The 16,455-nt window shown below is 45.7% G+C and overlaps 3 protein-coding genes across 5 annotated transcripts in view; 2 read left to right on the plus strand and 1 right to left on the minus strand.

Moving 5' to 3' along the window:
• HCN3 (hyperpolarization activated cyclic nucleotide gated potassium channel 3) overlaps window positions 1–4,568 on the plus strand; it is a 57,093-nt gene extending 52,525 nt beyond the window's left edge. Inside the window, exon 8 of the mRNA XM_063439391.1 lies at window positions 944–4,568. Within this exon, the coding sequence (XP_063295461.1) occupies window positions 944–2,070 (1,127 nt within the window). The 3' untranslated portion in view covers window positions 2,071–4,568. The remainder of the gene's footprint in view (window positions 1–943) is intronic.
• Window positions 1–16,455, plus strand: part of RUSC1 (RUN and SH3 domain containing 1) — a 308,029-nt gene that overhangs the window by 184,020 nt on the left and 107,554 nt on the right. The gene's annotated exons all lie outside the window — the stretch shown is intronic.
• Window positions 8,509–16,455, minus strand: part of PKLR (pyruvate kinase L/R) — an 85,465-nt gene continuing 77,518 nt past the window's right edge. For all 3 annotated transcript variants that reach the window (XM_063439398.1, XM_063439400.1, XM_063439399.1), the window contains exon 11: window positions 8,509–8,694. In XM_063439398.1, coding sequence (XP_063295468.1) covers window positions 8,588–8,694 — 107 coding nt within the window. In that variant the 3' untranslated portion in view covers window positions 8,509–8,587. The remainder of the gene's footprint in view (window positions 8,695–16,455) is intronic.

Here is a 16,455-nt window from a genome sequence, read left to right on the forward strand (position 1 = left end):
GCAGGAATTTACAGCCATTTGTCACCTCTGGGAGAAGCTGTATTTAGGAAACAAATTGCTCTGTGTAATAGAGAACGAGGAATCTCCTGTGTTTAAGTGCAGGGAATCCTTGCTGTTGGTGGAATTGGCTTTCTATCGTCCGCTTTGTCGTCAACGTAATTGTGCATCCAATCCGACCGTCAAATCTAAACATTGCACCTGGGGCTAGAGTTTAATGGGGGGGAATGTTTTCTACAAATGTCACATCTCTATCCGGTCTTCTCCCAGAGCTGGTACAAGCAGGATACGGTGTAGGCCTTAATCTGCCACCATGTCTTGTTTGCTTTACCTTCTTTCTTTATAACATAGCCCCCTCCTTCCTATATCAGTCTCTGTATCCGTACAACCCATTCGCTTACCATCCCTATTCTCCTTCCTCTATTGCTCTTTTTGTGCTGCCATCCCAGATTACTCCCCCTCCTTTCAGAATAGCACTCTTAATCTGCTGCTAACCTATCTACTGCTATCCCATAATTTCCATCGTCCCTTTATCACTCTGTATCTGCTGCTAAGATATTATACTACAGTTTTATTTGCCACTATTCCATAATTTCTCCCATTCCTCTTTCTGTATTTGTCACTCCTCCCCCTCCCCCCCATCACCATTGCTTTCACCATGCCATAAATCTCCTTCTCCTGTCTGTATCACTCTTGGTCCGTGACGCTATTTCAGTACCTCTTTCTGTATTGATATTTGCTGCTGTCCTCCCCTTCCTATATTATTCTATAGATGTGCTGATGTCCCCCATCCATTTCTCATTTCTGTTTTACTCACTGTATCTGCTGATATTCTGTATACCATTTCCTTCCTTTTTCCCCCATATTATACGAAACCGCTTCTATCCATCCTAAACTATCCTATATCCACATGATAATTTTCTTGTGTCCCCCTTCCCTTCTTCAGGTAAAAAGAACTCCATATTGCTACGTAAACGAGCAGAGAACAGTTCAGGATCGGTAAACAATGAGATCATTCAACAGATCGTGAAACATGATCAAGACGTTGCTCACAGCATTCAGGATCTCCAGTCTATGGGGGCTACACGCGATCCTGGTTACAGACAACTAATCTGGGAGCCTCTGATTCACGCTCCAGTTCAGACTGCTGCAGCCACCACAAACGTGGCTATTGCTCTTACCCACCAGCAAAACTTACCAGCTCATATCTTCTTACCACCATCTTCACTTCCAGAAACTGCCTACATGAGTCGCCAGGCAAGAAGGTCACAACCGAGTCTTGGGCTGTCCAGGCCTTCTTCCGTAAGCTCTCCTTCTGGTGTACCGTCTCAGCAACAAACCCCAGCTGGAATCTCTCCATCCACACCTTGTGGTGTCCAAAAGCAGAGTGTAACTGGGCAATGCCCTCAAGCCCCTTCACGGCAATGTCAGTCTCAAAGGGGGGATGCTCCTATGCTGACAAAACCACCATTACTGACCTCTCAGGTGCAGCTGTCTCGTTCGCGTGGGACATCAGCATCCACCTCAGTCCTGCAGCAGGCAACAGGACCTACAACCTCTCAAGCAGTCCTAGGACCCCTCTCTGGAAGGACTCTACACTACAGCCTGTCAAGAGCCAGTGGTTCCCACATCTCTCTTCTCATGCAGCACGCAGTCAGCTCACCGCAGCAGCTTGTCAAACATAGAAGCATACAAGGACTTCATTTTGGGAGACTTTCACAAGATATTAGATTCCTTTCTGCCTCTCAGCCTTCGTTGCCTAATAAAATGGCCCAGCAGCAGGATAGTGGCACATCCCAGCATAGTGCAGGTTCTTCAGGGACAGCTACTAACAAATCATCTCCCTCTGGACCTGGGCTCCTAGTTAAGCCACCCATACCTTCTTCCCTTTCTTCGCATCCACAATCAGTCCCTTCAGGGTCTTTAGCTACATCTGGATGCTCAATCAGTGGTTCGTCTGCACCACAGACGCCAGTTTCTGCGATTAGACAAAGTACACCATCACGCAAAGGTTCTGTAGCATTCACCTCAGATGTTGAGATGGGCAAACCAAAACTGCCATCCAATATGTGAACTGAAATCAGGCACGGAATTATAATAATAGCGAACTATTGGTCGAGAACAGCACAACAACATCCTCCATTTTAAGGAGAGAAATAATTAAGCGCATCTAGGCATCAATGGTTAGATATAGCAGATTAAAAAATAAATAAAAAATACAATATATCACCATGCCCAGCACTTTTTCCATTACATGGCTGAGAAAACAGTGGGATTACCACAAATAAAATGATCCGTTGCTGAAATTGCCTTTACCCAGTCAAAGAATAATCTGAATCTAGTCCTAGTGGTTGGTGACCATGACGAATAAGCCATGTAGTCGTGCTATGCCATAATGAGAACAGATGTCAGCCTCCACATTCCTTCAAAGTCATAGAGGTTGGATCTCAGCCATAGGTCCCATGGCATGCCATGCAGATGACAAGTCACAGCCGCTAACCTGTTGCACAGAGAATGAATCCTAGGCACATGGCCCACCGCAACCATATGAAATCTAGATCTGAAGAGTAGGGCCCCTACTGTGCTTTACAGACAATGGGTCCTAGCATGCTAAACAAAGGATTATCCATGTCATACAGAGAGTGAGGCTCAGTGGTGGTGTTCCTGCTATACAATATGGAGACTGAATCCCAGGTATGGGTCCCCACCATGCCATATTTGAAAATGGATCCAGGTTGTGGGATTCATGCCACGAAAAAATGGATATCAGCGCTTTGGCTCCTGCTATGTAATAGATGGATGCCAATGAAGACATAATACAGGTTCTAACTGTAGAACATAGAATGCAGAGATTAATTTCTAGCAATTAAAAGGGGGCCCTTAAAAGTCAATCTCAAAAAAATGCCCCAATAAAGGATGAAAAACGTGCCAAGACTGATTTATGCATTAAACCAAACCTGATAAGATGGAGTGAATGTACCCTAAACATGCACCTCAATCTGCCATCCTTGCTGTGAATTTGTGTTTCTCCTCTTCTTTCTCAAAGTAGAGTTATTTTTGTTAAAACGGTTCTATTTGGATTAGTGATATTAACACCTGTTGTGCAATAAGACTGAACATTCTGGGGTGGAGATGATGTACTTGGACATTTCAGGAATCTATCCCACACCACCATTTACCCCAAAGATGATAATGGGTCACAGTCATCCCTCTGTAGGTCTTCCAAGTTCTTGCTTTAGTCTACAGTCTTAGAGATTCCCTCCCCATTGGACTTACCAACCTTCTCCACCATCATGTAGCCATTGACTTCTGCTACTTTCTCCTTAAGCCTACAGATGACAGGTTCCTTGAGCCTGGGGCCTTTAGCTCAGTGGAAAAGAAAGACCAGCAAGTGCCTTGAGGACAGAAGGTGCCTGGCTAACTGTAGTGACAAGAGTTGAATAATTCTTGTGATTTTTCCCCCCCCTTTCTGTGGATTCCATTAAATGTACACTGAATCAATGACCAAGCGTTTGGGGTGGTGATGGGTGGGGTGCTGAAATTTCTTTGCCAATGGTGCATTACATTTTAAATGGTCGATGGCCTCACTAAATTGTGTGTTTTTTTGGTTGTTTTTTTTTTAGATACATTGTTCCCTTGCACTAGAACCTAAGCTTTTAATGTGCTATATAGGTTCTGGAAGTTAAATACACTACATGGTATGGAATTTGCAGATCACGCTCTGTCTGGATGCTGAACACCCTGTACACCAAAGCCTTGTCCCAACACAAAGCCATTAGAACAACCAGGAACACAACACATATTGCTTTACGAGAAAGACAATGAGGATGCACAACCGGTCTGAGTACATAAACAGTGGTGCTGATTAAGAATTCAGAATCTTTATAACTGTATGGGGGTGGCTCAGTGGAATAAACAGCCTGTTTTCTGGGGAGAAATAAAAATGCCTATAAGAGTCTTCAATCAGCCTTTTATGGAGGAGACAAATAAGAACCTGTACCCCTGAGACAAAAACAGCAAACAGAGTTCTCCATCTGAACTCCTTCGTAAGGTGCCATCTACATAAGACACCATATTTATTGCACACCTTGCACAATCCTGTACAGCTTGGGAGATGAAGAATTGGATGCCCCTATTTCTTGAGTTGAGATGCTGTAGATTTATATAGCACCAACAGAGAAAGCATACCATCATCATGACAACCCTTCCATCAGATTACTCTAAAATGAAACTGACAGAGTAATTGTAGGTTTGTCAATTGAAACCGCTATCGCTCCATCTCTTCCATGTCATAGCAGTCCTACTAAGATGCACTAAGAAGCCCAGTGAAAAATTCCTAAATTGAACAGTGACTTTGCAGGGAGATTCCCTGGTAGCATTGTGTGTCTGTCATGTCCTGTTAAAGCCTGGTGTTCATGACAATAAGAGAATCCTACAGGGGGAAGGAAGGAGGGGAATACATGGCATTAGAGCACAAATAGGTATTTATTGCAGGAATATAAGCAGATTTTTTTTTGTATTGTGTTGTACATAAGTTGTTTTAACTAAAATGATCTGTAAATAAAAAATAAAATGCCAGAAGACTGCGTGGATGCATTTGGAAGTTCTGGATATCTGAGGGGCTTGAACCGTGCAAGTCTTTCTATACATTTACTAACACAAAGCTGTATTAACCCCTTAAGGACACATGACATGTCATGATTCCCTTTTATTCCAGAAGTGTGGTCCTTAAGGGGTTAAAGGCGAACTGACTTTTTCCATGATTTTTAATCTTATGTTTACTTAACCCCATGTTAAAAAGTGTAGATTTCACACTTCACAAATACATGAGGAGAAGTTAAATGTAGAATTCTACAACTCTTCATTCTGCAACTGGGCGCCTCCATCTTGGCTCCCTGTTAATCGATTTAATAAGTTCTGCATCTGGCAGTCAGCAGGGAGAAGCATACAGAGAAAAGAAAAAGGTTTAGATTTCTACTCTTCATTTGCAATGGTTCCCCTGGCTGTGCCTGGATTAAACTGGTTTATGATGTCATTTGCTAAGTATTTAAAGGGACAGTTTAGGCACCATAACAAATTTATCTAAATTAAGTTGTAATGGTGCCTTATGGTGTCAGAAGGTACCCGGGCGCACTCTAACTTCAAGGGGTTAAACAGTTTTTGAATGGTTTAATCCCAAAGTGAGCTGCCAGCACCAATCTCAACTCCCCCGAGACAGCATCCGGCTTCTGAAAGTTCGGTTTCAGGAAGATCCAAGTGCTGCCAGGCAGGGGCTCCGCTGATTGGCTGGGAGCGAGCAGTCAGTGATTGCCCATTCACAAATTAGTGTGAAGTGATCCTTTAATATAAACGTGAAAAACGCACCTTTAATAAGGGAAAAAACAAACAAACAAACAAACAAAAAACAAACCACAAAAAAAGACACATCAATATTGGTATTCAATGATTTTAAAAGGTTTTCTTCAATACAGTAAATTCCAGAAAATTGACAGTACCGCTTTAAAGAATGCCAGGGGTGGGAGATCGTAAATGGTAAACAGAGGAGTGTGTGTAAGATCCCAATCCATGTTTTATATAAACTATGCAAAGTGCAACAAAGACTTATTCATTTAGAGCAGAATTCAATGTGCAGATTTGCGCTCTGTCCATTTCCTGGGACTTGAGATACTCCGGCCTTAGACGCAGGCTGCATGTTCCGAAATGGTCAAAATGACATTTGAGCAGCTGTTGTGGAGCCGGATTAGCCCTAATCTCTCGCACTATGTGCTCTGTTTACAGTCTGCTGTCTAATATGAAGAGATTATATAAGGTCACCCCCAGAAATAACGGCACATGAGAAGTGAGCTGGACCCCTTACTCCCCCATGTGCAATAAGCCAGGTTAGCAATTTGAGACACATGGACAGCACAATGTACAACGTGATGGAAACATATACCAAAGATGTACAATGGGCACACCAGTGTTACAATAAGCAAATGGTGACATATGTCACTATGGTGGATGGCTTCTGATCCCACGAGGGCAGAGTTTAAAAATAATCTTGTGATTTAAGCAGGCAGAACATACACTGGATGCAAAATATTACTGGCACAGGAAGAGACAGCTGCCCATCCCCTTGATTGTAATCACAACATTAAAATTGCTTTATATAAAGCCTGGAAATGTTATTGGGAAAAGCGAATTGGTCATTAATCTGTCTGATTAATCCTTCATCTGAAATCAGCTTAATCAATTTACTCATTACTCCCCCCAAAACCAGATTGCCCTCTGTCTTAGAGAAAGTGAAAGAAGGGCTAAGCAACAGTGAGAAGGGGAGGGGGGCGGAGAGACAGAAAGACTAAGTGACATTGAGAAGAGACAGAGCAAGGGAGGGGCTACGTGTCAGTAAGAAAGACAAAAATAGGGGGGGGGGGGGGGGGAGAGAGCGGCAGAGTGAGGGCCCAAAAGAATGAGGGGTGAGAACATGAGAACATATAAGAGATTGTGTCCACAAAGGGCAGGTAAAAAAACGAGTGTGAGAAATATAGCAGGACTGAGATAAAAAAAAGGGAAGACACCACGAATAGGGGGAGAAAATAGGTTAACGAGTAAGAAACGAGAATGGAGAAAGCAGTTCGGTATAATAAGATGAGCGAGAGGGAATGAGTAGTGAGAAGTGGAGAAAGTGAAGAGAGTGTGAAAAACTGTGGATCACGCAAGGATGGAGACCAGAAGATGGACAGAACCAGCTTGAAGAGGGATGAAGGCCAACGTAAGGCTAGAGCAGGATCACATTTAAAGTCCGGTAAACTTACTAAAGTGGTAATAAAGAAGTACCTGAAGGGAAATGGGTGAGAGCTGAAGTACCTAGTTTTATATTTCATGCATCGCACATTCAGAATGGAGACAAGCTAGACTCTGCTCCACATTGGGCAGACTGTTTAACTGAAAGAGAACAGGCCAGTTGATTGAATTATATGGAAAGGATGATATTAGCAGAACCCTATGAGTGGATCATTTTTGAAAACGGATCGGGAGACACTGTCATGAATACATTCAAACAAAGCACAATTGAAACATTCATTCTCCCCCAGTCTTTAACTGCTTCTATGGATCTGTCATTTACAACCCGCCATCTCAGCCCCACTCCCCTCAAACTTGAACAGTCACTCACTGCCACCATTATTGCCCTGCTCTTCCGTTTTCATTATACATTTCTCTTCTCCTCCACTTTCCACCCAATGTTAAATTTCAGGGGGAACTCAACCTCGTTCTCCTAGCGTTCACTGCTCATCTTACACTACACAAAAGTATCCTCCCCCCCACACCCTCCATTTAACACCACAGTCTCAGTCTTCCATCCCTACATTGCCAAGGGGGAACTACCAATCCTATTTCTAATTGGATACATCTCTAGTTGGAACTTTTTTTTCCCCATCGCAGATTTCACCTCCTCGTGTAAAACCTCTCAGGAGGATTTCCTCATTCTACAGCCAATCAATGCTGGACTCTGCCCTCCACAGGGAATATTACAAAACACAATTTAGCATGTGCACCCAGTTCAGGAAGAATTTTCACCCCACTATCTTACACTTCTCAATGTGAATATTCACTCTACCTGCCCAGTTTTCAAAAGCAAAGGTGGAAAGTGGAACAATCAACTCATCCAACACTGCTCATGAAGAATACTCATTCATGTCCCTACATCTTACAATACACAGGAAGTTCTATCATCCCTTCAGTCTGGCATCCCATACTGCAGACAAGGAATATTCACACACCTTACTCAACATTACTTCGAAAAAGAGGGTGAAGAGGGATTACTTTTTCTTCTATCTACACACTCCCCCATCCTATACTGTTCAGGAGGGCTTCTTAACACCTACATTTTACACTGCTCAATAAAATCTCAATTCCCCCCATCCTCCACAGCTCAAGAGGATCTCTCACCATACCCACCCCCCATCCTCCCATCCTCCCAGGCTCACGAGGACCTCTCACCATACCCCCCATCCTCCACGGCTCAGGAGGACCTCACCATACCCCTCCTCTACTGCTCAGGAGGACCTCTCATGCCATCCTACACAATACTGCTCAGGAGGACCTCTCACCTCCATCCTTCACTGCTGAGGAGGACATCTAATTTTGTACCTTTCGCTCATCTTACATTGCTTTAGAGATGTTCATTCTCCTCCCTTCGTCATACACTGCAAATAGGGAGATCTTTGTTAAACCCCAATCTAACACTGCTCAGCAAGAACACTCAATCCCCACTCTGATGTTAAACTGCTCAGGAGAACTCAACATAATTCTTCCAAACAATATTCAAAAATAAACATTTTTTTCCCCTTGATTCTAAAGTAGGAATATTCACTCCCTCCCTATCTGACTCTGATCAGTAAAAGTACATTTCCTGCAATCTATTCTGGGCTCGGAGCTCTCTGGGGAGCTTTACACACAGCGAGTCAGCACATGTACCCAGATCACAGTCACGCAGGAGAGAGAGGACACAATCAGAGCCGAGGCGCTGGGTAAAGCTTCCAGAAATGTTTAATAAGAAATGTTTGGGAATGTCAGAGTTTCTTGCTTCCAGGACAGCAGACCCTGCACTCTAGGGTACCCGCACCACCTGCATGATATTGGTATATCCAGAGCCAGGTCTCCATCCAGTCAGGAAAATCACCACATCATCTTTGTGGAGGAAACCACGGACCTTACCTGCAGAACACATGTTGTATAGTTACATAGTAATCAAGGATTTAAAAAAAAAAAAAAAGACTATGTACATTGAGTAACCTTTAAACCCATATTTTTATGCAGTTGATCCCAGAAAACCTCACCCCTCCCATTTGAAGTGATTTACAATTATGCTACAAAAAGGTCAAAATAATAGTTCTTGACTCCATAACGGCAATCAGATTTCTCCTTGGCTCAACAACCTGTTCACATACAGATCATATAATATATACGGTATATATTAAAATTTATCGATGGAAATCTGGCTGGCACAGGGATTGGCACACACCAGACAATGGTTTGCACTTTGCCCTTGTATTTCTTTACAATTTAAGAAAAAAAAAAAAAAAAACCTCACTAAAAACTCCTCATACACTCAACCATAGAGTAGAGTCCGTAGAGGACCGTAGAGTCCTGCTACAGTTATAGCATGCCACACAAACATACCAAATGCTGAGCCAATCAGGACAAGGAGGCCATATGCACACAGTGATATATATTAAAGGACCACTTAAAAGGACACTTATGCTCAATGAAGTGGCTCGGGTTTAATGTTCTTGTAGTTTTAACCCTACAACGTAAATCACGGGCAGCATTTATTTTTTATTTTTTGTAACTGCAAGGTTTACATTGTAGGGTTAAATCCTCCTTTAGATCGTCTCATGCTGACCACCACTAGAGGCGCCTCCTGCTGCAGCAACAGAGTAAGACAGACACCTGACTGCAGCCCCAAAAGCAAAGCACCTATTCAATGCTTTGCGGCTTAGTAAACTCGGCTATGTTAGATACTAAGAACCTGAACCTCTCCTAAAACTTGCCTTGCGAATAGAACTTCACAGTGAGCATATGATCTGGCTCTGCATGTGAACATAAGTATAACAAAATATAAATACATCTTTAAAAATAGGCATGCTTTTACCAGCAAAGATGGAAGCATATTTTTCACGTTCTTAAAGTTATTTTTCTATCTTTCTCCCCATTTTATCCCCTACTTTATCCCAATCTATTGTCATTCCTTTTTAAGCAACTCTTTACTATAAAACAACCGCTAACGTCTTTATTCTGCAGTTGAGATAGGAAACAATGTTTCAGTGTTAATGGTATTTTTCAATATGGACAATGTATTCTGCTCTATAGACACCTCACATCTCTACAAGAGAATGATATACTGGGACAATTAAGCAATATTTAAAGGATGTGCAATTTATTTGTATTTGGCTTTCTTTTCTATTGATTCATATATTTGTCTAGATTTATACTTCTATTTGTTGTTTTTTTGTGTAATTATTGAGAGAGATACAGTGGGACCTCGGTTTACAAACGCCTCGGTTAACATAATTTTCGGTTTACAAATGAAAATCCATTGAAAATAATGTCTCGGTTTAGAAATGTTTTTCGCAATATAAAGCGAGTTTCCCCAGGACGCATTGCCCCTGATAGGTTAATAGTGCCGCCCCCTGCATGCTGGAGTCTGTGGATAGCACGTGGCGTCGAGTGTGGAGGTGGTGGACCAACTTTCGCATCGAGTTTTGGAGCCATTCTGTAGTGTGTGAGTGTGAGTGTGTGTTTTTTTTGTAAACTGCTTGGTAACCCTCTACAGGAATGTTTAAGCATGAAATACTGCAAGAGTGACGTTTGGCAACTTTATTACCAGTAGCAGTAACCATAACCAGTATTTGCTACTTTGGACTACTGAAAGGGTTCTTCACGTGTTTATTTCGGTTTGATGAGTATTACAAACAAGCGATAGTCTCCAAGGCACATTTCAGGTTATGGATCTCAGCATTTCACACCATCTAGACATCTCTTCATGTGACTTGCAGCAAATAAGCAGGGCCGGATTAAGAGCACACTGGGCCTGGTGCTGACAATGATGGGCCTAATTATGATGGGCCTAATTACGGAATCTTATCGACCAAAAACATTAAAACAATCATACCTCCCAAGCGTCATGTATCTGATGGAGATGGTGCTGGAGGGAAACTCATAGGATGCAGCTATAGGAAAACACATACTCTATGCTAATATCTCTCTAATTTATATCTTTCAATTAAATCCATAACCCTTAACAGCAGTGTCCATTGAAGCAGGCAGTCAATGGGCGGGATAAAAGGGTGGCCACCGGTGCGAATCACGTGACCAGACCTGCCAAAAGGGGAGAACATGCCCAAAAAGGGGGCATGTCTGTCCAAAGAATTTGAAGGACAGCCTGGCATGAATGCATGTCAGGCTGCCCGCCAATCATGCAGGCTGTCCAACTAAGGGCATACTATGCAGGCAGCACCCTGAGCTTGACATAAATGCTACTAATGATGCGCTCACTCAATGCTTTCTAAGGACTGTCCCCTAGCACTCGCTGGTCCACTTGTCTCCTTACCTTCTTACTAGCAGGCAGAAGTTCCTGGTATATAGTCTGAGACAGATAAAAGGTGTATGTAGTGAGTGTAGATGAATGGGGACATGCCACAGTGTTAGAGACCAATGTCTGCATTACCTAAACTTATTTTATTGTCAGCCAGTCCACACAAGTTTTGTTCCCATACATCCCTCTTAAGCTTCCAAACTTAAAGGGACACTATAGTCACCAGAACAACTACAGCTTATTGTATTTGTTCTGGTTAGTAGAATCATTCCATTCAGGCCTTTCGCAGTAAACACTGACTTTTCAGAGAAAATAACTCCACTGGCCACTCTTTAGATGGCTGCTAGAGGTACTTCCTGGGGCAGTACTGCCTAGTGTGCAGCACTGCTATTCAGTGTCTCCACCCTCGGCATGCAGACACTGAACTTTCCTCATAGAGATGAATTGATTCAATTTATCTTTATGTGGAGATGCTGATTGGCCAGGGCTATGACTTGTGCTGGCTCTGCCCCAGATCTGCCTAGTTGACAGTCTCAGACAATCCTATGGGGAAGTATTGTAATTTGCTCAGACCACCACTTCTGATGATGTCAGCAGACAGTCAGTTCAGAGGCAGAGCCAGCAGCTGCAGACTTGAATACAAGTTATATTTTTACTATACTTAGGGAGGCAAGAAGGGGACAGGGTGGTGGTTTTAACATAATAGGGTCAGAAATACATGATTGTGTTCCTGACCCTATAGTGCTACTTTAAGCAAGAGTATGTGAAGAGTAGTTAAGGTTGCCACCTTTCTTGGAACAAAATACTAGCCTTAATCCTTTGTATAATCACAAGGAGTGACATCAGAGTGACATCTGTAAAATCACCAACAAACTACTCAGTTTGATTCTGCTGTATAGATAGATTGCTCCCAGTGTCTCAGTCTCGCAAGTCACACAGTGTCTCAGTGTCCCTATGTATCACAGTGTCTGTGTCCCCATGTCGCCCAGTCCCCTAGTCTCCCAGTGTCTGTGTCCCCATGTCGCCCAGTCCCCTAGTCTCCCAGTGTCTGTGTCCCCATTTCTCCCAGTGTCTCAGTGTGTCCCATGTCACTAGGACACTGAGAGACATGGGGACACTGGGAGACATGGGGACACAGACATTTAGGGAAACTGGGAGAAATGGGGACACAGACACTAGGGACACAGACACTGGGAGACATGGGGACATTGAAACATTTGGGGACACTAAGACACTAGGGACAGAGACATGGGAACACAGACACTGGGAGACTATGGGACACTGGGAGACTATGGGACACTGGTTGGGAGACAGACACTTGGGGACACTGGGAGATATGGGGACAGTTGTGGACATAGACATGGTGACACTAGGTACACAGAGACATGGGACACAGACACTGGGAGACTTGGGGATACTGAGACACTAGCGACACTGGATGGGGGACACTGGGAGAAACAGCGTCCCCATGTGTCTCAGTGTCCCCAAGTGTCTCAGTGTCCCCAAGTGTCTCAGTGTCCCCAAGTGTCTCAGTGTCCCCAAGTGTCTCAGTGTCCCCAAGTGTCTCAGTGTCCCCAAGTGTCTCAGTGTCCACATGTGTCTCAGTGTCCCCAAGTGTCTCAGTGTCTCAGTGTCCCCTAGTGTCTCAGTGTCCCCTAGTGTCTCAGTGTCCACATGTGTCCCCTAGTGTCTCAGTGTCCCCATGTGTCCCTGCTGCCTTTCCCCCCCATCCCTCACTTATCTGAGCTGTCGAGCTGCTGTCTGGACTCTGTGCTGTGTTGCCGGTCCCCACGGATCAGTGAGTAGTACAGAGAGGCAGGGATATGCATAGACATAAAATACTAGACGCCGCATTGACTTGGATCGGTCACAGTGTGATCTGCAGCATAGACATGTCTATGATCTGCAGAGCAAGGTCCTCAAAGTAAACATGGTTAGTCTTAAAATCCACCTGGAGGGTGTACAGATCCAGTAGCATGATGTTTAATCCTGGGATATTAAATAAAATTAACTGACATTTGCTGCTTTAAGACCTCTGTGGTTATTTACGTTATCGACTAAGTTTACTCAATACATTGAAATTATTTGAATTTCCTGATTGAAACTATGCGTTGCATTCGGATTTAGGTTTGCTAAAATTATAAGTTTAGTGAACTAACCCCACAATCTATCATCTTAATATACATGTTTTAAACTGGGACTGGATCTTTGCCTGATTTGTAATGTATTTACTTTTCACCTATTTTTAACTAATATGGATTTTGGAACTGTGCAAAATAAAATGTAGATATTTACAACTCTTTATTATTGTCAGCTCTGTCTTTTGCACTTTGAAGTCCGCATGGAGATAGCATAAAGAGAATAGGAGAACAAACAATCACATCACTATTTACTAAAGTGAGATTTGTCACTAAGGCAAAGTAAATTAAAAAAAATTAGGGGGGCGTGGCTCGGCTGAGCATGAAGTAGGACGCAGACACACTGAGCTCCTAGGCCCCGATCCGCCGAAGCACAGTAAATAAGCTTTATCTCCCCCCACACAGATGGGGAAAACCAAGCGTGGGGCCACCCCCGGTCCGGCTAACCCCTCTACGGGACCTCCAGCGGGTCCGAATATCTGTCCTCGCCGATTCCGCGGCCCGTAACACGCGGCCCCGGCAAGATGGCGCCCGCATCTCCGGGCTCAAGTAGCTACGCGGGCTCTCCACGAGGATCCCCTACCCGTGGACCACCTGAAGATGCCCTGACAAGGCTCTCCGCTGATCTGGCCGCGATAGCTGCTAACATGCTGACACGCAGGGACAAATCGGAACTAGTGGCAGAACTCCGAACCGCTATCCGGGAAGAAATCACCGCGGTCAGGCAAGACCTCACACTGCTGGAACAAAGAGTTGACACCCTGGAGGTGCACCAATTACAGGCCACACAACACCAGCGGACAGCGGAACTAGCAGCCACGAGACAGGGCAACATATTACTGGACCTGAGGCGCCAGGTTGAAGACCTGGAAAACAGGAGCCGTCGCTGTAATATCCGGGTCAGGGGAGTTCCGGAGTCGGAGGGTGAGACACCCAGGGAATTGCTGGAGGGCCTATTTGCCCAAATCCTTGGCACCGAAGCACCGCCGGACTTTGGCATTGAAAGGGCTCACCGAGCGCTCAGAGCTCCGCGCCCCGACGGCCAGCCTAGAGACCTGATTTGCTGTCTCCGGTCTTTCCAACTGAAGGAGACTGTCATGAGAGTGGCTCGGACTCAACGCTCACTCCGATACCTGGACTCACAAATAGCGCTGTTCCACGACCTATCCACTCTCACCTTAGATGCTAGGCGTGCCCTGAAGCTGCAAGAGAAGAGGATCCCATACAAGTGGGGATTCCCGTTCAGTCTTCAGGCCAGGGTAGGAAACCGCTGGCATATCCTGAGGTGGCCGAATGAGATCCCACGCTTCCTGCGGGCCCTAGACCTGCCTGACATACATGTGACAAACTGGATCCTGGACTACCCACCGGCTAGACCCACAGGCCCGAATACACCGGCAGATATCCTCCGAGAAGGGGCAACTTCGAGGCCGATCCAACGCAGAGGCGGCCCTGTGGCACCTGAAGAGTGAATGAAGCGAGACCCCCCCGGGGACGTAGGAACCCCGCTGAGCTGACCTTCCAAATTGTTTTTTTCTCTCTGACACCTCCCCGGATGATCAATGAGAAGGCCCCAGGCGACCCCCCCCCCCCCCCATGAACCCGCAGGACACATGGCGGCCGAGGGACGCAGGGACAATCCCGCCAGGGTATGTACCATCCCCCCCACCTCACCAGGCCATTGCCTCCCCGAAGCCCCGAGGGTTCCGTTAGAAGGTTTGGGAGGGGTAAAGCAAGGGAATTAGCAGCACAAGCCGGGTCACCTGGGAATCACGCACCTCGGGCCTTATCTCTACCCCCGGGAAGATAGAGAGGTTTGGGTGGGGGACAGGGAGCGGGGAAGGGATACCCCTGAGGATTGATGTGTATGAGACAGTCCCTTGAAAGACTCAAGTGTTTGTGAACTGCTGTCTATCACAGAGCCTTGGGTATCTCCAGGGAGGGGACGGCAGGTCCCCCAGGCTTGCATAGAGGCTTGATTATCCCACCCGAGAATAAATAAGAAATGGCCAACATGGAAACCACACAGGGACCGGGAAGGGGAGGGCTGCAGTCGGGGAGGGGGGTTTATGGGGGCAAGACACGCACCCACCCCGCCCCGGTTGCCCAACCCAGGTTCTGCCGCCTACCAACAGTCTGCGGCGGCCTGGCTGGGCGGGGCGCGGGGTGACGGCGTCTCTGGGGGGCTCACGGAATGACACTGTGTAATATGTGCCTGCAGTGTTAACGTTGCACCGAAAAGGAGCGGTTTATTAGTTAAGCTATCATTTTACCTAGCACTGTGTACACCATGTTCCCGTTTTGTTAACGTTGCACCGAATAGGAGCTGTTTATTTGTCAAGCTATCATTTTACCTAGCAATATGTATAATCTGTACCTATATTGTTACCGTTGCATCAAATAGGAGTTGTTTACTTGCTGAGCTATCATTTTACCCAGCAATGTACGTTAAGGGCCCTATGTACGAGACACCACATGGAGGGAAGCGGAGGAAGTTATGGTCCTCGTTAGCCGTGCTTCTATACGGGCCCCGGAAGGGAGGGAGTTGGATAGAGGTCCGACACACTGTCAGCTGACTGTAGGCTTCGACAGGTATCACGACAAAAAAGAACTAAGCCCGATGAGTCGGAGAACCCCACAAAGTAGACGGCCACCGACTTTCGCGCACTACGTGAGCGGGGTCTGGGTTGGGCGACTGCTCCCCATACGACCCGAGACGGAGGGGCCCACATGACAGAAAAAAAATATTTTTTTACCCTACAGCTGATACTACCGGCGGGGAGGGAGCCGATGGAGGCGGCTGACTACACAACCTACACAGAGGGACGACATACCCCGTAGGGTTCCACGCATCCCACGCAACTGACCTACTTTGTAAATACCGGCCAGAGTTCAGAGGGACGACCCAAAGACGGCCCCCGAACAACCTCACCTGACCGAGGTTCGACGTTGCTCTGACTACATTCACGGACTACCCAATCCCGGACGTTTACACTTTCCTAGACTACCCCCCCCCCTCTCCCCCCCTGGCCCACGCTACACCTGAGTGAGGGCCCTATATCAATCGGGCATGGCACAGTTTCGACCGGCGCAGCTTACATTGTGGTCGCACAATGTTCGTGGGCTTAACATACCCGAGAAGCGCGCGCAACTCCTCCGTAGGCTCTGGGCTTAGAGAGTGTCTGTTGCGTTCCTGCAGGAGACGCACTTTAGAGAGAGAGATGCGCCGACACTGACAAATAG

The sequence above is a fragment of the Pelobates fuscus genome, chromosome 13 (assembly GCF_036172605.1).
Source record: "Pelobates fuscus isolate aPelFus1 chromosome 13, aPelFus1.pri, whole genome shotgun sequence".
NCBI lineage: Eukaryota > Metazoa > Chordata > Amphibia > Anura > Pelobatidae > Pelobates > Pelobates fuscus.